The sequence below is a fragment of the Mustelus asterias genome, unplaced genomic scaffold (assembly GCF_964213995.1).
Source record: "Mustelus asterias unplaced genomic scaffold, sMusAst1.hap1.1 HAP1_SCAFFOLD_1051, whole genome shotgun sequence".
NCBI classification, from domain to species: Eukaryota; Metazoa; Chordata; class Chondrichthyes; order Carcharhiniformes; family Triakidae; genus Mustelus; species Mustelus asterias.
The window spans coordinates 61,311-87,500 of NW_027590996.1; the positions used below are offsets into that span (position 1 = coordinate 61,311).

At 56.0% G+C, this 26,190-nt stretch overlaps 1 protein-coding gene across 1 annotated transcript in view; it reads right to left on the minus strand.

The window, feature by feature from the left end:
* Window positions 1-5,054: 5,054 nt before the first annotated feature.
* Window positions 5,055-26,190, minus strand: part of LOC144487813 (HORMA domain-containing protein 1-like) — a 42,779-nt gene continuing 21,643 nt past the window's right edge. The window contains exons 9-14 of the mRNA XM_078205886.1: window positions 25,202-25,437; window positions 16,783-16,861; window positions 16,613-16,677; window positions 11,857-11,937; window positions 9,766-9,855; window positions 5,055-5,226 (exon numbers count right to left, since the gene is read on the minus strand). Of these exons, the coding sequence (XP_078062012.1) occupies window positions 5,137-5,226; window positions 9,766-9,855; window positions 11,857-11,937; window positions 16,613-16,677; window positions 16,783-16,861; window positions 25,202-25,437 (641 nt within the window). The 3' untranslated portion in view covers window positions 5,055-5,136. The remainder of the gene's footprint in view (window positions 5,227-9,765; window positions 9,856-11,856; window positions 11,938-16,612; window positions 16,678-16,782; window positions 16,862-25,201; window positions 25,438-26,190) is intronic.

The following is a 26,190-nucleotide window of genomic DNA, read 5'->3' on the forward strand; positions in this document are numbered from 1 at the left end:
TCCAATGCGGGAGACACAGATCCGGCCGACTGGTCCCATCGCTCGAGGGAGGAATGTTGGCCAGGGAAATAGGGAGGGCGCTCTCCCTCTCCGACTTTGCCGTGAGATCTCTTCAGGTCCGTACGAACGTTCGCACAAGTTTGGCTTCATGGGTAACCAGAAGGATGTCTCCCCTCCGTTCCCCCCACAATCCAACAGCGCCGCGCTCCCCGCCCTCCCCGTGACCTGCCGACAAGGGAACAGGAGAGTTACTCGGGCCAGATATTTCTAATTTGCCGCTCTCCCGCACTGAAACAGGGTGTACCTTTTGGCCTCCTTACCTAAGGAAGGATGTACTGTCTTCGGAGGGAGCGCAGTGGAGAGAAAGAGAGACAGGGACAGAGACAGAGAGAGAGAGAGAGAGACAGAGAGAGAGACAGAGACAGAGAGAGACAAAGAGAGAGAGAGAGGGACAAAGAGAGAGAGAGAGAGAGACAGAGAGAGGGAGAGAGACAGAGAGTGAGAGAGACAGAGAGGGAGAGAAAGAGAGAGAGGGAGAGACAGAGAGAGAGACACAGAGACAGAGAGAGAAAGACAGTGAGTGAGAGAGACAGAGAGAGACAGGCAGAGAGAGAGACAGAGAGGGAGATAGACAGAGAGAGAGAGAGACAGGGAGAGAAAAACCGAGAGAGAGGGAGAGACAGAGAGACAGGGAGATAAAAACGGAGAGAGGGAGAGAGAGAGACAGAGAGAGAGAGAGAGAGACAGAGTGACAGAGAGAGGGAGACAATGAGAGAGACAGAGTGACAGAGAGGGAGAGAGAGAGGGAGAGAGACAGAGAGAGACACAGAAAGAGTTGGAGAAAGAGTGAGAGAATGAGACAGAGCGAGAAATAGAGAGAGACAGAGAGAGATAGAGAGAGAGACAGAGAGAGACAGACAGAGAGAGAGAGACAGAGAGAGAGAGAGAGACAAAGTGAGACAGGGAGACAGAGAGAGAGAGACAGAGAGTGGAGTGCAGTGGAGAGAGGGAAAGAGAGGGAGAGACAGAGAGGAAGACAGAGAGTGACAGAGAGAGAGAGAGACAGACAGAGACAGAGGGAGAGAGACAGAGAGAGACAGAGGGAGAGAGACAGAGAGAAAAAGACAGAGACAGAAAGGGAGAGAGAGACAGAGAGAGAGAGAGACAGAGAGAGAGAGAGACAGAGAGAGAGAGAGACAGAGAGAGAGACAGAGAGAGACAGAGAGAGAGAGAGAGTGAAGGAGAGGGAGACAGAGAAAGAGAGAGACAGAGAGAGAGGGAGAGAGTGAAGGAGAGAGTGAAGGAGAGAGAGACAGAGAGAGAGAGAGACAGAGAGAGAGAGAGAGAGACACCAGGGGGGTGAGGAGAGGTTGAGCTGGCCAGGCCTGCGCTCTTTGGGGCTCAGGAGAATGAGAGTAAATCTCTCTGAGACGGAGAGGGTTAGACTGGGTGGATGCTGAGAGGCTGGTTTCGCCCCCCCCCCGCCACCCTCCCCCCCTGCACTGGGTACAGAACCACACTCAGGAGAAAGGGTCGGCCATTTTGGACAGAGTTGGGGCGAACCTTTGCCACCCGGGGTGGTGAATGTCTGGAATTCTCTACCCCGGAGAGATCCACGGCAACCGGGAGTGGGGGGGACAGGGGAGCAGAATTAAGAGACATGGCCAGCGGGTTGTGTGGGCAAGTGCCAAGGGGGGGGGGGGGCAAGGCAGGGGGCACGTTCTCCACTGAACCCGAGGGGCTGAAAGGCCTCCTTCTGTCCCTAAACGTGTCAGAGATGCACCCCCTTTAGGGGCAGAGAGGGGAGGGCGGGTGAAAGTTTTGATACATTTTGACGGGGTCTTGCCGGGTGTTGCGGGGGAACGTGCGCACGTCCGTCTCGTTTCACACAGCCCCCCGCACACCGGGCAGGGAAAATCGCGCAGGGTCATGGGAAAAGGGTGGGCGGGCGCGTCGCGATGGCGGGGGGAGAGGGCAGGGAGCGCGGTGCCACTGGATCGGGGAGCGGTGGGGGTGACATCCCTCCGGTTACTCGCGAGGCCAAACTTGTGTGAATGTTCGAGAAGCTTACAAACAAGCTATAAAAAGTAGAGAGGTGTTGGGACAATAGTATGAGGCATTGGCGAGACCACACTTGGGAATAATGTGTCCAGTTTTGGTCCCCTTACTTGCGGAAAGATGTCGTGGCATTGGAGGCAGTTCAGAGGAGGTTCACTGGATTGATTCCAGAGGTGAGGGGTCTGTCGTGTGAAGAGAGATTGAACAGTTCAGGCCGACACTCTCTGAGATTTAGGAGAACGAGGGGAGGTCAAACTGAGGTTTACAAGATGATAGAAGGTCTGGATAAAGTAGACGGGGAGCGGATGCTTCCTCTTGTGGGGCATTCTGGGACGAGAGGTCTCAGGATAAGGGACAGCAAATTTAAAAGAGAGTTGGGGGAGAAACTACTTCCCCCAAAGGGTTGTGAATCTGTGGAATTCGCTGCCCCCCAAAGTGCGGAGGATGCTGGGACAGTGAGTACATTTAAGGAGGAGTGAGACAGGTTTTTAATTGGGAATGGGGGGTGAAGGGTTACGGGGAGAAGGCAGGAAAATGGGGATGAGGAGAATATCAGCCCTGATCGAATAGCGGAGCGGACTCCATAAGACATAAGAGCAGAATGAGGCCACTCGGCCCATCGAGTCTGCTCCACCATTCAATCATGGCTGATATTTTTCTCATCCCCATTCTCCTGCCTTTTCCCCATAACCCCCGATCCCCTTATTAATCAAGAACCGATCTATCTCTGTCTTAAAGACACTCAATGACCCGGCCTCCACAGCCTTCTGCGGCAAAGAGTTCCACAGATTCACCACTCTCTGGCTGAAGAAATTCCTCCTCATCTCTGTTTTAAAGGATCGTCCCTTTAGCCTGAGGTTGTGCCCTCTGGTTCTAGTTTTTCCTACTAGTGGAAACATCCTCTCCACGTCCACTCTATCCAGGCCTCGCAGTATCCTGTAAGTTTCAATAAGATCCCCCCCTCATCCTTCTAAACTCCAACGAGTACAGACCCAGAGTCCTCAACCGTTCCTCATACGACAAGCTCTTCATTCCTGGGATCATTCTTGTGAACCTCCTCTGGACCCTTTCCAAGGCCGGCACATCCTTCCTTAGATACGGGGCCCAAAACTGCTCACAATACTCCAAATGGGGTCTGACCAGAGCCTTATACAGTCTCACCCGATGGGCTGAAGGGCCTAATCCTGCTCCTGTACCTTATGAACTTAGGAGGATGTGATGGCACTGTAGGCAGTTCAGAAGAGGTTGACGCGATTGATTCTTGGTTAGAGGGGGCTAGGCGGAGTGGTCAGGCAGCCTGGGCTTGTATTTGCTGGAGTCCGGAAGAATGAGGGAGGGGGAATTGATCGAGGTACATAAAATACTCAACGGGATTGATGAAGTAAATTTTAACCAAATGTTGTTTCCCCCCCCCCCCCCTTTCTAGAACAGTCTAGGACAAGAGGTCACTGTTGTAGAGAAAGGGAGTGGGGAGGGACAGAGATAAGGAGAAGCTACTTCTCACAGAGGGCTGTGAATCTCCGGAACTCGCTGCCCCAGAGTGCAGGGGATGCAAAATCAATCAATGGATCTGAGAAAGGGATAGATATTCGATCGGGGTAAAGGGGAAAAGGCAGGGAAGTGGATTAGGGTGAGACGGGTAAATTACTGTGGATGCTGGAATCTGAAACCAAAAGAGAAAATGCTGGAAAATCTCATGCAGGTCTGGAAGGGGAGAAAAGAGCTGACGTTTTGAGTCCCTTTGCCAAAGCTTTTTCCTCTTCTTGCAGACGCTGTCAGACCCTTTGGTGATGCATGTTGGCCGATCGAACCGGGGCAGGACTTACTCAGTTAATGGTAGGGCGTTGGGGGAGAGTTACAGAACAAAGAGATCTAGGGGTACATGTTCATAGCTCCTTGAGAGTGGTGGACAGGTATTTGGCATGCTTGGTTTCATTGGTCAGAACACTGAATACGGGAGTTGGGACGTCTTGTTGAAGTTGTTCGAGACACACTTGGAATACCGCGTACAGTTCTGGTCACCCTATTATAGAAAGGATATTATTAAACTAGAAAGAGTGCAGGAGAGATTTACTAGGTTGCTACTGGGACTTGATGGATTGAGTTATAAGGAGAGTCTGGATAGACTGGGACTTTTTTCTCTGGAGCGTAGGAGGCTGAGGGGTGATCTTGTAGAGGTCTATAAAATAATGAGGGGCACAGATCAGCTAGATAGTCAACATCTGTTCCCAAAGGTAGGGGAGTCTAAAACTAGAGGGCATAGGTTTAAGGTGAGAGGGTCCAGAGGGGCATTTTTTTCACACAGAGGGTGGTGAGTGTCTGGAACGAGCTGCCAGAGGCAGTAGTAGAGGCGGGTACAATTTTGTCTTTTAAAAAGCGTTTAGACAGTTACATGGGAAAGATGGGTATAGAGGGATATGGGCCAAACGCGGGCAATTCGGACTAGCTTAGTGGTTAAAAACTGGGCGGCTTGGACAAGTTGGGCCGAAGGGCCTGTTTCCATGCTGTAAACCTCCATAACCTCATTTTCTCTTCAGCGTGAGGTGGGGGGGGTTGAGCCACGATTCTATAGAATGGCTGGAAGGGCCGAATGGCCTCCTCTCTCCCTCTCGTTCCCTGTGTTCCTAAGGTGTACCCTGAGGCCAGAGCGGGGTGGGACGAGTGTCTTGTGTACTCTGTGTGAGGTTCGGAGCGATTCCAACTTGAGGGGGGACAGAAAGAAAGCAAGGTGGGGGGGGGGGGGGGGGGGGGGGTTGGGGGGGGGGCAGCGTGGCGACGCAGGTCGGTTGCAAGCGAAGCGAAAGGGGGGGGGGATATCAGGAGCCAGAGGGGGCTGAATGGCCTGGGCAGCGCGAGTGCTGGCTCGATAAGGGGAGTGTCGGGTGGCGTGGGGAGGGTGGGGGCAGAGACGGACATGCCAGGTGGGTGAAAAGTGGTCTTCTTTTCTGGGATGGGGCTCCTCTCTCTCTCTCTCTCTCTGTCCGCTCTCCCTCCCGCTCTGCCTCGGACGGGATGTCGGGAAGTGTCGAGAGGGTGTTGGGGAGGGGTCCGAAGAGGGAGCGGAATTCCTCTCCGGAATTAACGGAAGCGATCCTCCGGTTCGCTGAACTTCTTGCGTTTTCGGGTGGAGATTTCGTCCTGGCTGCAGGGAATATCCAGCTGGAAAACCTGAAGGCGGGGGGGTGAGTGGGGTTGGGGGGGGGGGGGGGGGGGAAGGGGGGAAGAGATACAGGAGGGAGGCCGTTACGGAAAATTCGCACTGACCACCCCGCTGACTCCCAACACCCACCACCCCCCCCGCTTCACCATTCGAGTCAGTGCGCCACGACCCGCGTCCCAGAAAGGCCCTTCAGCACCCCTCCCCCCACTCCTGCGGTGGCCCGATTGGCGCACAGAAGGATCCCACAGTGGCGGCAGCGAGCAAGCCTGTATTCACATGGCGCCCTACCCAGCACCCCTAAGCGTCCAGCAACCCCGCTTTTTAGATAATCAGAAGCTCTTCCAGGGTGGAAGAGTCAATTACTAGGAGGGGGTGACGTAGGTTTAAGGTGCGAGGGGCAAGGTTTAAAGGAGATGTACGAGGCAAGTTTTTTACACAGAGGGTGGTGGGTGCCTGGAACTCGCTGCCGGGGGAGGGAGTGGAAGCGGATATGGTAGCAACTTTTAAGGGGCGTCTTGACAAATACATGAATAGGATGGGAATGGAGGGATATGGTCCCCGGAAGGGTAGAGAGTTTTAGTTAAGTCGGGGCAGCATGGTCGGTGCAGGCTTGGAGGGCCGAAGGGCCTGGTCCTGTGCTGTAATTTTCTTTATTCTCTTTTCTCCTTCCCACTGTCGGGATGGTGGAACCGGCACGGTGGCACAGCGGGTTAGCACTGCTGCCTCACAGCGCCAGGGACCCTGAGTTCGATTCCCGGCTCGGGTCACTGTCTGTGCGGAGTCTGCACGTTCTCCCCGTGTCTGTGTGGGTTTCCTCCGGGTGCTCCGGTTTCCTCCCACAGTCCGAAAGACGTGCTGGTTAGGGTCAGTGTAACCCGAACAGGCGCCAGAGTTTGGCAACTAGGGGATTTTCACAGCAACTTCATTGCGGTGTTAATGTAAGATGACTTGTGACACTAATAAATAAACTTAAAACTTATTTAAATGGTGATAGATGGGGAAATTTTGATGTATAAAGGGACCTGGATGTCCTTGTGCATCAGTCACTGAGACTAAGCACGCAGGTACAGCAGGCAGTAAAGAAGGCAGATGGTATGTTGGCCTCCATAGCGAGAGGATTTGAGTATCGGGATAGGGATGTTTTGCTGCAATTGTACAGGGCGTTGGTGAGGCCACACCTGGAGTATTGTGTGCAGTTTTGGTCTCCTTATCTGAGGAAGGATGTCCTTGCTATAGAGGGAGCGCAGCGAAGGTTTACCAGACTGATTCCTGGGATGGCAGGTCTGTCATATGAGGAGAGACTAAGTCGGTTAGGATTATATTCACTGGAGTTTAGAAGAGTGAGAGGGGATCCCATAGAAACTTATAAAATTCTAACAGGGTGGATTCAGAAAGAATGTTCCCGATGGTGGGGGGAGTCCAGAACTAGGGGGTCATAGTTTGAGGATAAGGGGTAAACCTTTTAGGACTGAGGTGAGGAGAAATTTCTTCACCCAGAGGGTGGTGAATGTGTGGAATTCACTCCCACAGAAAGTAGTTGAGGCCAAAACGTTGTGTGATTTCAAGAGGGAATTGGATATCGCTCTTGGGGCTAAAGGGATCGAAGGATATGGGGGGAAGGGGGGGAGGGGGGTGCGGTGAAGGGGGGATCAGGTTATTGAATTTGATGATCAGCCAGGATCAGAATGAATGGCGGAGCAGGCTGGAAGGGCTGAATGGCCTCCTCCTGCTTCCGGTTTCTATGAAAGGTATGTTAGTCTTCATTGCAAGAGGACTCCAGTACAGGAGCAAATGTTAGTCTTCATTGCAAGAGGACTCCAGTACAGGAGCAAGGATGTCTTACTGTAGCTGTACAGGGTGGGACCACACCCGGGGTACTGTGTGTGGTTTTGGTCTCCTTATCTAAGAAAGGATACACTTGCCACGGAAGGAGAGCAGCGAAGGTTCACCAGACCGATCCCTGAGATGGCGGGACTGTCGTATGAGGAGAGATTTTTTTTAAATTCATTCGTGGGACACGAGCGTCGCTGGCTGGGCCCAGCATTTATTGCCCATCCCTAGTTGCCCTTGAGAAGGTGGTGGTGAGCTGCCATCTTGAATCGCTGCAGTCCATGTTCCGTGGGTTGACCCACAATGCCGTTAGGGAGTTCCAGGATTGTTATTGGACATCAGTCAGTCCCCGTGTGTGGGGGGTAGGTACACCCACAGCGCTGTTAGGGAGGGAGTTCCGGGATTTTGACCCCAGCCACAGTGAAGGAACGGCCGATATATTTCCAAGTCGGGATGGTGAGTGGCTTGGAGAGGGGGAACTTGCAGGTGGTGGGTGTTCCCCATGTGTCTGCTGCCCTTGTCCTTCCAGGTGGAACTGGCCGTGGGTTTGGAAGGTGCTGTCTAAGGAGCCTTGGCAAGTCGCTGCGGCGCATCTTGTAGATAGTACACACTGCTGCTACTGAGTGTTGGTGGTGGAGGGAGTGGATGTTTGTAGATGTGGTGCCAATCAAGCGGGGCTGCTTTGTCCTGGATGGTGTCGAGCTTCTCGAGTGTTGTTGGAGCCGCACTCATCCAGGCAAGTGGAGATTGTTGTTGGGAGCCGCACTCATCCAGGCAAGTGGAGATTGTTGTTGGGAGCCGCACTCATCCAGGCAAGTGGAGATTGTTGTTGGGAGCCGCACTCAGCCAGGCAAGTAGAGAGTGTTGTTGGAGCCGCACTCATCCAGGCAAGTGGAGATTGTTGTTGGGAGCCGCACTCATCCAGGCAAGTGGAGATTGTTGTTGGAGCCGCACTCATCCAGGCAAGTGGAGATTGTTGTTGGAGCTGCACTCATCCAGGCAAGTGGAGAGTGTTCCATCACACTCCTAACTTGTGCCGTGCAGATGGTGGACAGGCTTTGGGGAGTCAGGAGGTGAGTTACTCTCCGCAGGATTCCCAGCCTCTGACCTGCTCTGGGAGCCACTGTATTTATATGGCTGGGTCCAGCTCAGTTTCTGGTCAATGGGAACCCCCAGGATGTTGATAGTGGGGGGATTCAGTGATGGTAACACCATAGAATGTCAAGGGGCGGTGGTTAGAGTGAATTGGGTTCGACCGGACCTGTATTCACTGGAATTTGGAAGAATGAGGGAGGGGATTGAAACAGATAAAATTCAGACAGAGCTGGACCCAGTGATGTTGTTTCCTCTGGCTGTGGCGGGGACCTCGAACAAGGGGTCACAGTCTCAGGATACAGGGGGGAGGAAAGCCGTTTAGGACAGAGATGAGGAGAAATGTTTTCACTCAGAGATTGATGAGCCAGTGGAATTATCTCCCACACAAAGCTATGGAGGCCCAGTCACTAAAAGTATTTCAGAAGGAAATAGATATCAAGGGTGGAATTTTCCTGTTCTGCCCGTCACGGGCGTGGGGGGAGGGGGGGGTTGGACTGTGCAAAGACCCGTTGCCCTCGGGTGCGCTTTTCCGGTCTTGGGGCGAATGCAGCCGGGAAACTCCCGCTCACAGGCCGGGGTTTTACCGCCACGCCGCTCCCTGATTCGTAGAACAAATTCTCCGTTGGCCTCGGGCGGGATTTTACGAGCCTCGGCCCGAGTGAGGTGGTAAAATACTGGCCGTAGACGCCAAAGGCACAGGGAGGTCTGAGGGGAGAGTGGGAGCTGAGTTAAGGAGATCCAGCGATGGTTGCGATGAATGGCGGAGCGGACGCGAGGGGCTGAATGGCCTCCTCCTATTTTCTACGTCACTCTCTCTCTCTCTTGAGATGTATCGGAGCGGTAATCTGGAATTGGGGGAGAGTGGGGAGGACAGCGATGGAGCAGTGGCCAAGGAAGGATGTATCTCAGGAAGGATGTGCCGGGCCTTGGAAAGGGTCCAGAGGAGGTTCACACAAGAATGATCCCTGGAATGAAGAGCTTGTCGTATGAGGAACGGTTGAGGACTCTGGGTCTGTACTCGTTGGAGTTTAGAAGGATGAGGGGGGGGGATCTTATTGAAACTTACAGGATACTGCGAGGCCTGGATAGAGTGGACGTGGAGAGGATGTTTCCACTAGTAGGAAAAACTAGAACCAGAGGCACAACCTCGGGCTAAAGGGACAATCCTTTAAAACAGAGATGAGGAGGAATTTCTTCAGCCAAAGAGTGGTGAATCTGTGGAACTCTTTGCCGCAGAAGGCTGTGGAGGCCGGGTCATTGAGTGTCTTTAAGACGGAGATAGATAGGTTCTTGATTAATAAGGGGATCAGGGGTTATGGAGAAAAGGCAGGAGAATGGGGATGAGAAAAATATCAGCTATGATTGAATGGCGGAGCAGACTCGATGGGCCGAGTGGCCTCATTCTGCTCCTATGTCTTGTGGTCTTAAGGGGAGGTGATCTGGGGGGGGATGTGGGGAGAACAGCGATGGAGCAGGGGCCAAGGGGAGATGATCTGGGTTAGCGGGGGTGCGCGATCATTACTTTAGTGTGGCACCCTTTCAGATCAACAGAACGGCACCCCAGCGCGCGAAGGGATCTCGTGTCCTCTGCCGAGGGGCGGGGAGGCTAATAACTGACTCACCGGTTTAGCTCGCTTGGGACAACTCCTCTTCGCCGCGGCTTTGCCCGCGCACTGCCTCTTGTCTCCCGAATCCGCCGGGGCTGTGTCTTTCTGCAAGCGAAACGGAGACTCAGTTCATGTGAGGCCTTCTCTTTCGCCGCTGGTACAAACCACTCCCGCACCCCCCCCACCCCACCCCAAACCCCCACCCTCCATCGCCTTCTCTCTCCCCCTCCTCCACCCCGAACCCCCACCCCTCCATCGCCATCTCTCTCCCCCTCCTCCACCCCGAACCCCCACCCCTCCATCGCCTTCTCTCTCCCCCTCCTCCACCCCGAACCCCCACCCCTCCCTCGCCTTCTCTCTCCCCCCCCTCACTCCAAACCCCCACCCCTCCCTCGCCTTCTCTCTCCCCCCCTCACCCCGAACCCCCACCCCTCCATCGCCTTCTCTCTCCCCCTCCTCCACCCCAAATCCCCACCTTCCATCGCCTTCTCTCTCCCCCTCCTCCACCCCGAACCCCCACCCCTCCATCGCCTTCTCTCTCCCCCTCCTCCACCCCGAACCCACACCCCTCCATCGCCTTCTCTCTCCCCCTCCTCCACCCCGAACCCCCACCCCTCCCTCGCCTTCTCTCTCCCCCCCCTCACTCCAAACCCCCACCCCTCCCTCGCCTTCTCTCTCCCCCCCTCACTCCAAACCCCCACCCCTCCCTCGCCTTCTCTCTCCCCCCCTCACCCCGAACCCCCACCCCTCCATCGCCTTCTCTCTCCCCCTCCTCCACCCCGAACCCCCACCCCTCCCTCGCCTTCTCTCTCCCCCCCTCACTCCAAACCCCCACCCCTCCCTCGCCTTCTCTCTCCCCCCCTCACTCCAAACCCCCACCCCTCCCTCGCCTTCTCTCTCCCCTCACCCCGAACCCCCACCCCTCCATCGCCTTCTCTCCCCCCTCACCCCGAACCCCCACCCCTCCATCGCCTTCTCTCCCCCCTCCTCCACCCTGAACCCCCACCCCTCCATCGCCTTCTCTCCCCCCTCACCCCGAACGCCCACCCCTCCATCGCCTTCTCTCCCCCCCTCCTCCACCCCTCACCCCCACCCCTCCCTCGCCTTCTCTCCCCCCCTCACCCCAAACCCCCACCCCTCCCTCGCGTTCTCTCCCCCTCCTCCACCCCGAACCCCCACCCCTCCCTCGCCTTCTCTCTCTCCCCCTCCTCCACCCCGAACCCCCACCCCTCCATCGCCTTCTCTCCCCCTCCTCACCCCGAACTCCCACCCCTCCCTCGCCTTCTCTCCCCCTCCTCACCCCGAACCCCCACCCCTCCCTCGCCTTCTCTCTCTCCCCCTCCTCACCCCGAACCCCCACCCCTCCCTCGCCTTCTCTCTCTCCCCCTCCTCACACTGAACCCCCACCCCTCCCTCGCCTTCTCTCTCTCCCCCTCCTCACCCCGAACCCCCACCCCTCCATCGCCTTCTCTCCCCCTCCTCACCCTGAACCCCCACCCCTCCCTTGCCTTCCCTCCCCCTACCCCACCTCTGTTGGAATTTTCTTTTTCATTCATCCGTGGGACATGGGCGTCTCTGGTTGGCCAGCATTTATTGCCTATCCCCGGTTGGCCCTTTGAACTTGCCAGTGGCCTCCTGGGCCACTTCGGAGAGCAGTTGCCCTCGGACCACTAGGGACGGGCAATGCACATCTTTGGACGGCACAGTGGGTTAGCACTGCTGCCTCACAGCGCCAGGGACCCGGGTTCGATTCCCGGCTCGGGTCACTGTCTGTGTGGAGTCTGCACGTTCTCCCCATGTCTGCGTGGGTTTCCTCCCACAGTCCGAAAGATGTGCAGGTTAGGTGGATTGGCCATGCTAAGTTGTCCCTTAGTATCAGGGGGATTAGCAGGGTAACTGTGTGGGGTTACGGGGATAGAGCCTGGGTGGGATTGTTGTCGGTGCAGACTCGATGGGCCGAATGGCCTCCTTCTGCACTGTGGGGATTCGCTGAGTCTGAAAGACTCCGATGCCCTCGGCTGCCTGAGCAGCGGAGAAGACGGGGATGGGGTGGGAGGAGACTTTATTCATTATCCTCGACTTCCCAAGGCTGGACTGGACACTCACAGACACGTGGAAGAGTTTCCCGCTCCGTGTCCTCCTCCCTGTGAGTTTCATATCTGATGTCTTGTTCGCCAAACTGTCCATCTGCCCGGAGATAATAACACGCAATAAAACATCCTGAATTGTGTTTGTTGAGAGAGGCAGAACTTAAGACAGAGAGAGGGAGAGAGAGAAAGAGACAGAGAGAGGGAGAGACAGAGAGAGGGAGAGACAGAGAGAGAGAGAGACAGAGACAGAGAGAGAGAGAGAGACAGAGAGAGAGAGGGAGAGACAGAGAGAGGGAGAGACAGAGACAGAGAGAGAGAGAAAGTGACAGAGAGAGAGACAGAGAGAGAGAAACAGAGAGAGACAGAGAGAGACAGAGGGAGAGACAGAGGGAGAGACAGAGCGGTAAATGATAAATCGATCCCCAGTCAGCCCAATTGGTGAAAGTAGACATTAATATTCCCCTGGATAATGGGTTTATCTACGGACCACAGTGTTATCTTATCCAGATGAAATGAAGTGGAAATAGTCGAGAGCTTCAAGTTTTTAGGTGTCCAGATCACCAACAACCTGTCCTGGTCCCCCCCACGCCGACACTATAGTTAAGAAAGCTCCACCAACACCTCTACTTTCTCAGAAGACTAAGGAAATTTGGCATGTCAGCTACGACTCTCACCAACTTTTACAGATGCACCATAGAAAGCATTCTTTCTGGTTGTATCACAGCTTGGTCTGGGCTCCTGCTCTGCCCAAGACCGCAAGGAACTACAAAAGGTCGTGAATGTAGCCCAATCCATCGCGCAAACCAGCCTCCCATCCATTAACTCTGTCTACACTTCCCGCCTCGGGGGAAAGCAGCCGGCGTAATCAAGGACCCCCCACACACCCCGGACATTCTCTCTTCCACCTTCTTCCGTCGGGAAAAAGATACAAAAGTCTCAGGTCACGTACCGACCGACTCAAGAACAGCTTCTTCCCTGCTGCTGTCAGACTTTTGAATGGACCTACCTCGCATTAAGTTGATCTTTCTCTACACCCTAGCTATGACTGTAACACTACATTCTGCACTCTCTCCTTTCCTTCTCCCCTATGTACTCTATGAACGGTATGCTTTGTCTGTATAGCGCGCAAGAAACAATATTTTTCACTGAATCATAGAATCCCTACAGTGCAGAAGGAGGCCATTCGGCCCATCAAGTCTGCACCGACCACAATCCCACCCAGACCGTATTCCCATAACCCCACATATTCACCCCACTAATCCCTCTAACCAACGCATCCTGGGACATTAAGGGGCAATTTAGCACGGCCAATCCACCTAACCTGCACATCTTTCAGACTGTGGGAGGAAACCGGAGCACCTGGAGGAAACCCACGCAGACACGGGGAGAACGTGCAGACTCCGCACAGACAGTGACCCAAGCTGGGAATCGAACCCGGGTCCCTGGTGCTGTGAGGCAGCAGTGCTAACCCACTGTGCCACCGTGTTGCCCTTTTACTATTTATTATTGTCACATGTATCCGAATACATGTGACAATAATAAACCAAATCTATGTACTCTATGAATGGTATGCTTTGTCTGTATAGCGCGCAAGAAACAATACTTTTCACTGTATCCCGATACATGTAACAATAATAAATCAAATCTATCTACTCTATGAACTGTATGCTTTGTCTGTCTAGTGCGCAAGAAGCAATACTTTTCACTGTATCCCGATACATGTAACAATAATAAATCAAATCTATCTACTCTATGAACTGTATGCTTTGTCTGTCTAGTGCGCAAGAAGCAAGTGGTGGGATTCTCCCAAAGAAATTCTAAGTGTCGAATTTGAGTAAAAACTGGATTAAATCCCGCTGGTTTTTTTCGCGGGATTCTCAAAATGAATCTCCCACACCCTGTGCACTGCAGAGTGCCCTGGCGTGAATCACGATAAAAATCAGGCGGTGGGGTCTATTCCCGCTGGAGAGGCCGGCAGCATAGCGCTGAGTGCGCCACTGCGCCTGCGCCGACCTGTCAGCTGTTATTGTCAAAAGCAGAAAGCTGGGACTGCTACAGCTGCTGCTCCGGGAAAGATAGGAAATAAAAACCGGTCTCTCCCAACAGCGTGGGAGATTAGGCGAGGCCCTTCCTTTCACAATAACAGGAACTCCCCCCCACTCCACACGCTGGGGATAAGGAAGGAAACTGGGAGGCGCGGGATGCTGGCCACGACCTGCCGGGGAACTACCCCCAACTAAAGTGCAGCCACCCTCCTTACCAGGTCTGGCTGACATGTGACTCCAGACACACACATACACAGACACGCAGAGACACACACATACACAGACACACACACAGAGACACACACACACAGAGACACACACATACACAGACACACACACACAGACACACACAGACACACACATACACAGACACGCAGAGACATACACATACACAGACACACACACAGAGACACACACAGACACACACACACAGACACACACACACACAGAGACACACACATACACAGACACGCAGAGACATACACATACACAGACACACACACAGAGACACACACAGAGACACACACGCAGAGACACACACACACGCAGACACACATATACACACACGCAGACACACATACACAGACACACACACATACACAGACACACACATGCAGAGACACACACACGCAGAAACACACACACACACAGAAACATACACACACACACACATGCAGAGGCACACACACACACACACACGCAGAAACACACACACACACGCAGAAACACACACACATATACCCTGACATACACACACGCAAAGACACACACACACACGCAGAGACACACATGCAGAGACACACACGCAGAGACACACACACACACGCGCACACACACATAGAGAGACACACAGAGACACACACACACATAGAGACACACACACACATAGAGACACACAGAGAGACACACACAGAGAGACACACACAGAGAGACACACACAGAGAGAGACACACACACACGCAGAGACACACATTCACACGCACAAGCACACACACACACTCACAGACGCGCACAGAGACACGCACAGAGACACACACAGAGACACACACAGAGACACACACACACAGACACACACACAGAGACACACACACAGAGACACACACACTCACAGATGCACACAGAGACACACTCAGAGACATACGCACTCACAGACGTGCACACACACAGCGACACGCGTGCACAGACACACACAGAGACACACACATGCGCGCAGACACACACAGAGACACACACACGCGCAGACACACACACACACCCCGACACCCCCACCCCTGAGCGAGTCACTCTGTTTTTTCTTTCTATTTATTTGTGGGACATGGGCGTCGCTGGCTGGACCAGCACTTATTGCCCATCCCGAGTTGCTCTTGAACAGAGTGTCTCATTGCAGAGGGCAGCTGAGAATCGACCTCGTCACTGTGGCTCTGGAGTCACATTTTTAAGTTTAAAGTTTATTTATTAGTGTCACAAGTCAGCTTACAATAACACCGCAATGAAGTTACTGTGAAAATCCCCTAGTCGCCACACTCCGGCTCCTGTTCGGGTTACACTGAGGGAGAATTTAGCACGGCCAATCCACCCTAAGCAGCACGTCTTTCAGACTGTGGGAGGAAACCAGAGCAGATACGAGGAGAATGTGCAAACTCCACTAGTAGGCTAAATTGCCCCTTACTGTCCAAAGATGTGCGGGTTAGGTGGATTGGCCATGCTAAATTGCCCCTTAATGTCCAAAGATGTGCAGGTTAGGTGGATTGGCCATGCTAAATTGCCCCTTACTGTCCAAAGATGTGCGGGTTAGGTGGATTGGCCATGCTAAATTGCCCCTTAATGTCCAAAGATGTGCAGGTTAGGTGGATTGGCCATGCTAAATTGCCCCTTAATGTCCAAAGATGTGCAGGTTAGGTGGATTGGCCGTGCTAAATTGCCCCTTACTGTCCAAAGATGTGCAGGTTAGGTGGATTGGCCATGCTAAATTGCCCCTTAATGTCCAAAGATGTGTAGGTTAGGTGGATTGGCCATGCTAAATTGCCCCTTAGTGTCCAAAGATGTGTAGGTTAGGTGGATTGGCCATGCTAAATTGCCCCTTAGTGTCCAAAGATGTGTAGGTTAGGTGGATTGGCCGTGCTAAATTGCCCCTTAGTGTCCAAAGGTGTGCAGGTTAGGTTGATTGGCCATGCTAAATTGTCCCTTAGTGTCCAAAGATGTGCAGGTTAGGTGGATTGGCCATGCTAAGTCGCCCGTTGGTGTCCAAAGATGTGTGGGTTAGGTGGATTGGCCATGCTAAATTGCCCCTTAGTGTCCAAAGATGTGCAGGTTAGGTGGATTGGCCATGCTAAATTGCCCCTTAGTGTCCAAAGATGTGCTGGTCAGGTGGATTGTTGGGGAGAGTGAGGGGGTAAGCCTGGGTAAGAGTGAGTGCAGGCCCGATAGGCCGAATGGCCTCCTTCTGCGCTGTTGGGACTGTATGAGCCTGACGACGCTGCGCGTTGAGGCAATTTGACTGCAGGGGGAATCAGTGGCCACCCGCCATTTTGTGAGTTGGGGGAGGGAGAAGGGGGTGTGGGAAATAAGGCACTGGTCGCACACAGCTCCACCCAAGTAGAAATCAGGGGCAAGGCGGAGGAGCGAGAGGGGAGTGGAGAGGGAAATGGGGGAAGGAAGTCATGAGAGGGAGACTTCTTAGATGGAGCGCACTGAGTTGCCGCGGTTGAGGGAGGGGGGAGCACTCACCTGAGAGGTGGGGCTGTCGTTCTTGGGGCTTGCCCTTTCCGCCCCCTCCCTCGCTGGCAAAGCTTCTGAAAACACAACCAGAATGATGTTACAGCAGGGGATACGGGTAAGAGGGGGGGGGAAGAAACCTTGGCAGTGATTGATCTCAGTGCCTGGCTGCCCCCACGTACCTGCGCGATGCCCCTCAGTGCTATCGGCTTCAGGAACGATCGCCTGGGATGTGGTGGGGCTTTCTGCGGGCAAAGTATCCTGTTCACCAAAACACAAGAGAGAAATGGAATCACACAACAGAATCATAGAATCCCCACAGTGCAGGAAGAAGCCATTCGACCCATCGAGCCTGCGCCGACCACAATCCCACCTAGTCCCTATCCCCGTAACCCCATGCATTTACCCTAACTATTCCCCTGACACTAAGGGGCAATTTAGCATGGCCAATCCACCTAACCTATGCATCTTTGGACACTAAGGGGCAATTTAGCACAGCCAATCCACCTAACCTATGCATCTTTGGACACTAAGGGGCAATTTAGCATGGCCAATCCACCTAACCTATGCATCTTTGGACACTAAGGGGCAATTTAGCATGGCCAATCCACCTAACCTATGCATCTTTGGACACTAAGAGGCAATTTAGCATGGCCAATCCACCTAACCTATGCATCTTTGGACACTAAGAGGCAATTTAGCATGGCCAATCCACCTAACCTATGCATCTTTGGACACTAAGAGGCAATTTAGCATGGCCAATCCACCTAACCTACACATCTTTGGACACTAAGGGGCAATTTAGCATGGCCAATCCACCTAACCTATGCATCTTTGGACACTAAGGGGCAATTTAGCATGGCCAATCCACCTAACCCGCACATCTTAGGACACTAAGAGGCAATTTAGCACGGCCAATCCACCTAACCTGCACATCTTTGGACTGTGGGAGGAAACTGGAGCACCCGGAGGAAACCCACGCAGACACGGGGAGAAGGTGCAAACTCCACACAGACACTGACCCAAGACCGGAACTGAACCCTAGTCCCTGGCGCAGGGAGGCAGCAGTGGTAACCACTGTGCCACCAAAGGAGGAGAGAGAGGCGAGAGAGAGACAGAGCGAGAGCGAGAGAGAGAAGGCACGACCGCCAATGGCGGAGCAATTGGAATCGAGGGATGCTCAAGAGGCCGGAATTGGAGGAATGCAGAGATCTCGAAGAATTGTAGGGACTGGAGGAGGTTACAGAGATAGGGAGGGGTGTAGGGGCTGGAGGAGGTTACAGAGATAGGGAGGGGGTGTAGGGGCTGGAGGAGGTTACAGAGATAGGGAGAGGGTGTAGGGAGCTGGAGGAGGTTACAGAGATAGGGAGAGGGTGTAGGGGCTGGAGGAGGTTACAGAGATAGGGAGGGGTGTAGGGGCTGGAGGAGGTTACAGAGATAGGGAGGGGGTGTAGGGGCTGGAGGAGGTTATAGAGATAGGGAGGGGGTGTAGGGGCTGGAGGAGGTTACAGAGATAGGGAGGGGTGTAGGGGCTGGAGGAGGTTACAGAGATAGGGAGGGGGTGTAGGGGCTGGAGGAGGTTACAGAGATAGGGAGGGGGTGTAGGGGCTGGAGGAGGTTACAGAGATAGGGATGGGGTGTAGGGGCTGGAGGGGGTTACAGAGATAGGGAGGGGGTGTAGGGGCTGGAGGAGGTTACAGAGATTGGGAGGGGGTGTAGGGGCTGGAGGGGGTTACAGAGATAGGGAGGGGGCGTAGGGGGCTGGAGGAGGTTACAGAGATAGGGACGGGGTGTAGGGGGTGAAGGAGGTTACAGAAATAGGGAGGGGGTTGTAGGGGCTGGGGGAGGTTACAGAGATAGGGAGAGGGTGTAGGGGCTGGAGGAGGTTACAGAGATAGGGAGGGGTGTAGGGGCTGGAGGGGGTTACAGAGATAGAGAGGGGGTGTAGGGGCTGGAGGAGGTTACAGAGATAGGGAGGGGTGTAGGGGCTGGAGGAGGTTACAGAGATAGGGAGGGGGTGTAGGGGCTGGAGGAGGTTACAGAGATAGGGAGGGGGTGTAGGGGCTGGAGGAGGTTACAGAGATAGGGAGGGGGTGTAGGGGCTGGAGGGGGTTACAGAGATAGGGAGGGGGTGTAGGGGCTGGAGGAGGTTACAGAGATTGGGAGGGGGTGTAGGGGCTGGAGGGGGTTACAGAGATAGGGAGGGGGTGTAGGGGGCTGGAGGAGGTTACAGAGATAGGGACGGGGTGTAGGGGGTGAAGGAGGTTACAGAAATAGGGAGGGGGTTGTAGGGGCTGGGGGAGGTTACAGAGATAGGGAGAGGGTGTAGGGGGCTGGAGGAGGTTACAGAGATAGGGACGGGGTGTAGGAGGTGGAGGGGGTTACAGAGATAGGGAGGGCGGTGTAGGGAGCTGGGGGGAGGTTCCAGAGATTGTGAGGGGGTGTAGGGGTTGGAGGAGGTTATACAGATAGGGACAGGATTAGGGGGCTGGAGGGGTTACAGAGGTAGGGAGGGTGTGTAGGGGCTGGAGGAGGTTACAGAGATAGGGAGGGGGTGTAGGGAGCTGGGGGAGGTTACAGAGATAGGGAGGGGGTGCAGAGGCTGGAGGAGGTTACAGAGGTAGGGAGGGAGTGTAGGGACTGGAGGAGGTTACAGAGATAGGGAGGGGGGTGTAGGGGCTGGAGGAGGTTACAGAGATAGGGAGGGGGTGTAGGGAGCTGGGGGAGGTTACAGAGATAGGGAGGGGGTGCAGAGGCTGGAGGAGGTTACAGAGGTAGGGAGGGAGTGTAGGGGCTGGAGGAGGTTACAGAGATAGGGAAGGGGGTGTAGGGGCTGCAGGAGGTTACAGAGAGAGGGAGGGGGTATAGGGGCTAGAGGGGGTTATAGGGATAGGGAGGGGGGTGTCAGGGGTGGAGGAGGTTACAGAAATAGGGAGGGGGTGTAGGGGCTGGAGGGGATTACAGTGATTGGGAGGGGGTGTAGGGGCTGGAGGAGGTTACAGAGATAGGGAGGGGGTGTAGGGGCTGGAGGGGGTTACAGAGATAGGGAGGGTGGTGAGGGAGCTGGGGGAGGTTACAGAGATAGGGAGGGGGTGTAGGGGCTGGAGGGGGTTACAGTGATAGGGAGGGGGTGTAGGGGTTGGAGGAGGTTACAGAGATAGGGAGGGGATGTAGGGGCTGGAGGAGGTTACAGAGATGGGAAAGGGGAGTAGGGGAGTGGAGGAGGTTACAGAGATAGGGAGGGGGGTGTCGGGGCTGGAGGAGGTTACAGAGATAGGGAGGGGGTGTAGGGGCTGGAGGGGGTTACAGAGATTGGGGGGGGTGTAGGGGAGTGGAGGCGGTTACAGAGATAGGGAGGGGGTGTCGGGGCTGGAGGGGGTTACAGAGATAGGGAGGGGGGTGTAGGGGGCTGGAGGAGGTTACAGTGATTGGGAGGGGGTGTAGGGGTTGGACGAGGTTACAGAGATAGGGAGGGGGTGTAGGGGCTGGAGGGGGTTACAGAGATAGGGAGGGGGTGTAGGGGCTGGAGGGGGTTACAGAGATAGGGAGGGGGTGTAGGTGCTGGAGGGGTTACAGAGATAGGGAGGGGGGTGTAGGGGCTGGAGGAGGTTACAGAGATAGGGAGGGGGGTGCAGGGGCTGGAGGAGGTTACAGAGATAGGGAGGGGGGTGTAGGGGCTGCAGTGGGTTACAGAGATAGGGAGGGGGTGTAGAGGTTGGAGGAGGTTACAGAGATAGGAGGGGGTGTCGGTGCTGGAGGAGGTTACAGAGATAGGGAGGGGGTGTACGGGCTGGAGGGGGTTACAGAGACAGGGAATGGGGTGTAGGGGCTGGAGGGGGTTACAGAGATAGGGAGGGGGTGTAGGGGCTGGAGGGGGTTACAGAGATAGGGAGGGGGTGTAGGGGCTGGAGGAGGTTACAGAGATAGGGAGGGTGGTGAGGGAGCTGGGGGAGGTTACAGAAATAGGGAGGGGGTGTATGGGCAGGAGGGGGTTACAGAGATAGGGAGGGGGTGTAGGGGCTGGAGGGGGTTACAGAGATAGGGAGGGGGTGTAGGGGCTGGAGGGGGTTACAGAGATAGGGAGGGGGTGTAGGGGCTGGAGGGGGTTACAGAGATAGGGAGGGGGTGTCGGGGCTGGAGGGGGTTACAGAGATAGGGAGGGGGCGTAGGGGGCTGGAGTAGGTTACAGTGATTGGGAGGGGGTGTAGGGGCTGGAGGGGATTACAGAGATAGGGAGAGGGTGTAGGGGCTGGAGGAGGTTACAGAGATAGGGAGGGGGTGTAGGGGCTGGAGGGGGTTACAGAGATAGGGAGGGGGTGTAGGTGCTGGAGGGTGTTACAGAGATAGGGAGGGGGGTGTCGGGGCTGCAGTGGGTTACAGAGATAGGGAGGGGTTGTAGAGGCTGGAGGAGGTTGCAGAGATAGGGAGGGGGGTGTAGGGGCTGGAGGGGGTTACAGAGATAGGGAGGGGGTATATGGGCTGGAGGAGGTTACAGAGATAGGGAGGGTGGTGAGGGAACTGGGGGAGGTTACAGAAATAGGGAGGGGGTGTATGGGCTGGAGGGGGTTACAGAGATAGGGAGGGGGTGTAGGGGCTGGAGGGGGTTACAGAGATAGGGAGGGGGTGTAGGGGCTGGAGGGGGTTACAGAGATAGGGAGGGGGTGTAGGGGAGTGGAGGCGGTTACAGAGATAGGGACGGGGTGTCGGGGCTGGAGGGGGTTACAGAGATAGGGAGGGGGTGTCGGGGCTGGAGGGGGTTACAGAGATAGGGAGGGGGTATATGGGCTGGAGGAGGTTACAGAGATAGGGAGGGTGGTGAGGGAACTGGGGGAGGTTACAGAAATAGGGAGGGGGTGTATGGGCTGGAGGGGGTTACAGAGATAGGGAGGGGGTGTAGGGGCTGGAGGGGGTTACAGAGATAGGGAGGGGGTGTAGGGGCTGGAGGGGGTTACAGAGATAGGGAGGGGGTGTAGGGGAGTGGAGGCGGTTACAGAGATAGGGACGGGGTGTCGGGGCTGGAGGGGGTTACAGAGATAGGGAGGGGGTGTCGGGGCTGGAGGGGGTTACAGAGATAGGGAGGGGGCGTAGGGGGCTGAAGTAGTTTACAGTGATTGGGAGGGGGTGTAGGGGCGGGAGGAGGTTACAGAGATAGGGAGGGGGTGTAGGGGCTGGAGGGGGTTACAGAGATAGGGAGGGGGTGTAGGGGCTGAAGGGGATTACAGGGATAGGGAGGGGGGTGTAGGGAGCTGGGGGAGGTTACAGAGATAGGGAGGGGGTGTAGGGGCTGGAGGAGGTTACAGAGATAGGGAGGGGGTGTAGGGGCTGGAGGGGGTTACAGAGATAGGGAGGGGGTGTAGGTGCTGGAGGGGGTTACAGAGATAGGGAGGGGGGTGTAGGGGCTGGAGGGGGTTACAGAGATAGGGAGGGGGTGTTGGGGCTGGAGGGGGTTACAGAGATAGGGAGGGGGGTGTAGGGGCTGGAGGAGGTTACAGAGATAGGGAGGGGGTGTAGGGGCTGGAGGAGGTTACAGAGATAGGGAGGGGGTGTAGGGGCTGGAGGAGGTTACAGAGATAGGGAGGGGGTGTAGGGGCTGGAGGAGGTTGCAGAGATAGGGAGGGGGGTGTAGGGGCTGGAGGGGGTTACAGAGATAGGGAGGGGGGTGCAGGGGCTGGAGGAGGTTACAGAGATAGGGAGGGGGTGTAGGGGCTGGAGGAGGTTGCAGAGATAGGGAGGGGGGTGTAGGGGCTGGAGGGGGTTACAGAGATAGGGAGGGGGTATATGGGCTGGAGGGGGTTACAGAGATAGGGAGTGGGGTGTAGGGGCTGGAGGAGGTTACAGGGATAGGGAGGGGGTGTAGGGGCTGGAGGAGGTTACAGAGATAGGGAGGGGGTTTAGGGGCTGGAGGGGGTTACAGAGACAGGGAGGGGGTGTAGGGGCTGGAGGGGGTTACAGAGACAGGGAGGGGGGTGTAGGGGCTGGAGGGGGTTACAGAGACAGGGAGGAGGTGTAGGGGCTGGAGGGGGTTACAGAGACAGGGAGGGGGTGTAGGGGCTGGAGGAGGTTACAGTGATTGGGAGGGGGTGTAGGGGCGGGAGGAGGTTACAGAGATAGGGAGGGGGTGTAGGGGCTGGAGGGGGTTACAGAGATAGGGAGGGGGTGTAGGGGCTGGAGGGGATTACAGGGATAGGGAGGGGGGTGTAGGGAGCTGGGGGAGGTTACAGAGATAGGGAGGGGGTGTAGGGGCTGGAGGAGGTTACAGAGATAGGGAGGGGGTGTAGGGGCTGGAGGGGGTTACAGAGATAGGGAGGGGGTGTAGGTGCTGGAGGGGGTTACAGAGATAGGGAGGGGGGTGTAGGGGCTGCAGTGGGTTACAGAGATAGGGAGGGGGGTGTAGGGGCTGGAGGAGGTTACAGAGATAGGGAGGGGGGTGCAGGGGCTGGAGGAGGTTACAGAGATAGGGAGGGGGTGTAGAGGCTGGAGGAGGTTGCAGAGATAGGGAGGGGGGTGTAGGGGCTGGAGGGGGTTACAGAGATAGGGAGGGGGTATATGGGCTGGAGGGGGTTACAGAGATCGGGAGTGGGTGTAGGGGCTGGAGGGGGTTTCAGAGACAGGGAAGGGGTGTAGGGGCTGGAGGGGGTTACAGAGATAGAGAGGGGGTGTAGGGGCTGGAGGGGGTTACAGAGACAGGGAGTGGGTGTAGGGGCTGGAGGGGGTTACAGAGACAGGGAGGGGGGTGTAGGGGCTGGAGGGGGTTACAGAGACAGGGAGGGGGATGTAGGGGCTGGAGGGGGTTACAGAGATAGGGAGGGGGTGTAGGGGCTGGAGGGTGTTACAGAGATAGGGAGGGGGGTGTAGGGGCTGGAGGGGGTTACAGAGATAGGGAGGGGGGTGTAGGGGCTGGAGGGTGTTACAGAGATAGGGAGGGGGTGTAGGTGCTGGAGGGGGTTACAGGGATAGGGAGGGGGTGTAGGGGCTGGAGGGGGTTACAGAGACGGGGAGGGGGGTGTAGGGGCTGGAGGGGGTTACAGAGATAGGGAGGGGGTGTAGGGGGCTGGAGGGGGTTACAGAGATAGGGAGGGGGTGTAGGGGCTGGAGGGGGTTACAGAGATAGGGAGGGGGTGTAGGGGCTGGAGGGGGTTACAGAGATAGGGAGGGGGGTGTAGGGGCTGGAGGGGGTTACAGAGACAGGGAGGGGGGTGTAGGGGCTGGAGGGGGTTACAGAGATGGGGAGGGGGTGTAGGGGCTGGGGAGGGTTACAGAGATAGGGAGGGGGTGTAGGGGCTGGAGGAGGTTACAGAGATGGGGAGGGGGTGTAGGGGCTGGGGAGGGTTACAGAGATAGGGAGGGGGTGTAGGGGCTGGAGGGGGTTACAGAGATAGGGAGGGGGTGTAGGGGCTGGAGGAGGTTACAGAGATAGGGAGGGGGTGTAGGGGCTGGAGGAGGTTACAGAGATAGGGAGGGGGTGTAGGGGCTGGAGGAGGTTACAGAGATAGGGAGGGGGGTGTAGGGGCTGGAGGGGGTTACAGAGATAGGGAGGGGGTGTAGGGGCTGGAGGAGGTTACAGAGATAGGGAGGGGGGTGTAGGGGCTGGGGAGGGTTACAGAGATAGGGAGGGGGGTGTAGGTGCTGGAGGGGGTTACAGAGATGGGGAGGGGGGTGTAGGGGCTGGAGGGGGTTACAGAGATAGGGAGGGGGTGTCAGTGCTGGAGGAGGTTACAGAGATAGGGAGGGGGTGTAGGTGCTGGAGGGGGTTACAGAGATAGGGAGGGGGGTGTAGGGGCTGGAGGGGGTTACAGAGATAGGGAGGGGGTGTAGGTGCTGGAGGGGGTTACAGAGACAGGGAGGGGGGTGTAGGTGCTGGAGGAGGTTACAGAGATGGGGAGGGGGGTGTAGGTGCTGGAGGGGGTTACAGAGATAGGGAGGGGGGTGTAGGGGCTGGAGGGGGTTACAGAGATGGGGAGGGGGGTGTAGGTGCTGGAGGGGGTTACAGAGATAGGGAGGGGGGTGTAGGTGCTGGAGGGGGTTACAGAGACAGGGAGGGGGGTGTAGGTGCTGGAGGGGGTTACAGAGACAGGGAGGGGGGGTAGGTGCTGGAGGGGGTTACAGAGATAGGGAGGGGGGGGTAGGGGCTGGAGGAGGTTACAGAGATAGGGAGGGGGGGTAGGTGCTGGAGGGGGTTACAGAGATAGGGAGGGGGGGGTAGGGGCTGGAGGGGGTTACAGAGATGGGGAGGGGGGTGTAGGGGCTGGAGGGGGTTACAGAGACAGGGAGGGGGGTGTAGGGGCTGGAGGGGGTTACAGAGATAGGGAGGGGGGTGTAGGGGCTGGAGGGGGTTACAGAGATAGGGAGGGGGGTGTAGGGGCTGGAGGGGGTTACAGAGATAGGGAGGGGGGTGTAGGGGCTGGAGGGGGTTACAGAGATAGGGAGGGGGGTGTAGGGGCTGGAGGGGGTTACAGAGATAGGGAGGGGGGTGTAGGGGCTGGAGGGGGTTACAGAGATAGGGAGGGGGGTGTAGGGGCTGGAGGGGGTTACAGAGATAGGGAGGGGGGTGTAGGGGCTGGAGGGGGTTACAGAGACGGGGAGGGATCTGTACGGTCTCACGTTAATCTCCACTTGCTCGTCCGGGTTCAGTTCCCCAGCCGGAGCCTGCGGGTTCTCCTTCCGCCCGCCGTCGTCCAGCTGCTCCATGCGGTCACTCTCCGTGGTGACCTTCACCTTCAGGACGTGGAATGGGGTGGCCACCTCCCCCACTTTCAGGAAGACGGGCTCCCCCTCGAACATCATGTTGTCCAAGCTTCCCTCCTTGAAGCCAGGAGGTTGGTAATCTGGCGGAGTCACTGGACAGAGAACAGAGGGTGGGTTACGATAAAGAATCATCCTCCCCCTTCCCGCTCGCCTCCCCACCGACACCACCCCTGATCTTCTCACAAATCAGGCTGATTCCGGGGATGGCGGGACTGATGTACGAGGAGAGATTGACTCGGTTGGGATTGTTTTCATGGAGTTCAGACGAATGAGACGGGGGGGGGGGATCTGATAGAGACTTATAAAATTCTAACAGGACTGGGCAGGGGAGATGCAGGGAGGATGTTCCCGATGGTGGGGGGAGTCCAGAACCAGGGGGTCACAGTCTGAGGATTCGGGGTAGACCATTTAGGACGGAGATGAGGAGACATTTCTTCACCCAGAGAGTGGTGAGCCTTCATTACCACAGGAAGTAGTTGATGCCAAAACATTGAATGTATTGAAGAGGCGGCTGGATATAGCACTTGGGGGCGAACGGGATCAAAGGTTATGGGGAGAAAGCAGGATTAGGTTATTGAGTTGGATGATCAGTGATGGTGATGAATGGGGGAGCAGCTCGGAGGGCCGAATGGCCTCCTCCTGCTCCTATCTTCTGTGTTGACCAATTTACCGCATCGGTCAGCGCGCAGGTACAATAAAGAAGGCAACAAACAACCTCAGAGCATGGACTCACTCCTCGACCTTCAGCCCGTTTCCACTTATTTAATTCCATCTCGTTCATCCATTTATCATCCCTCTTTCTCACTTCTTTTTGTCCGCTTCTCCATTCCACAGACCGCAATCAG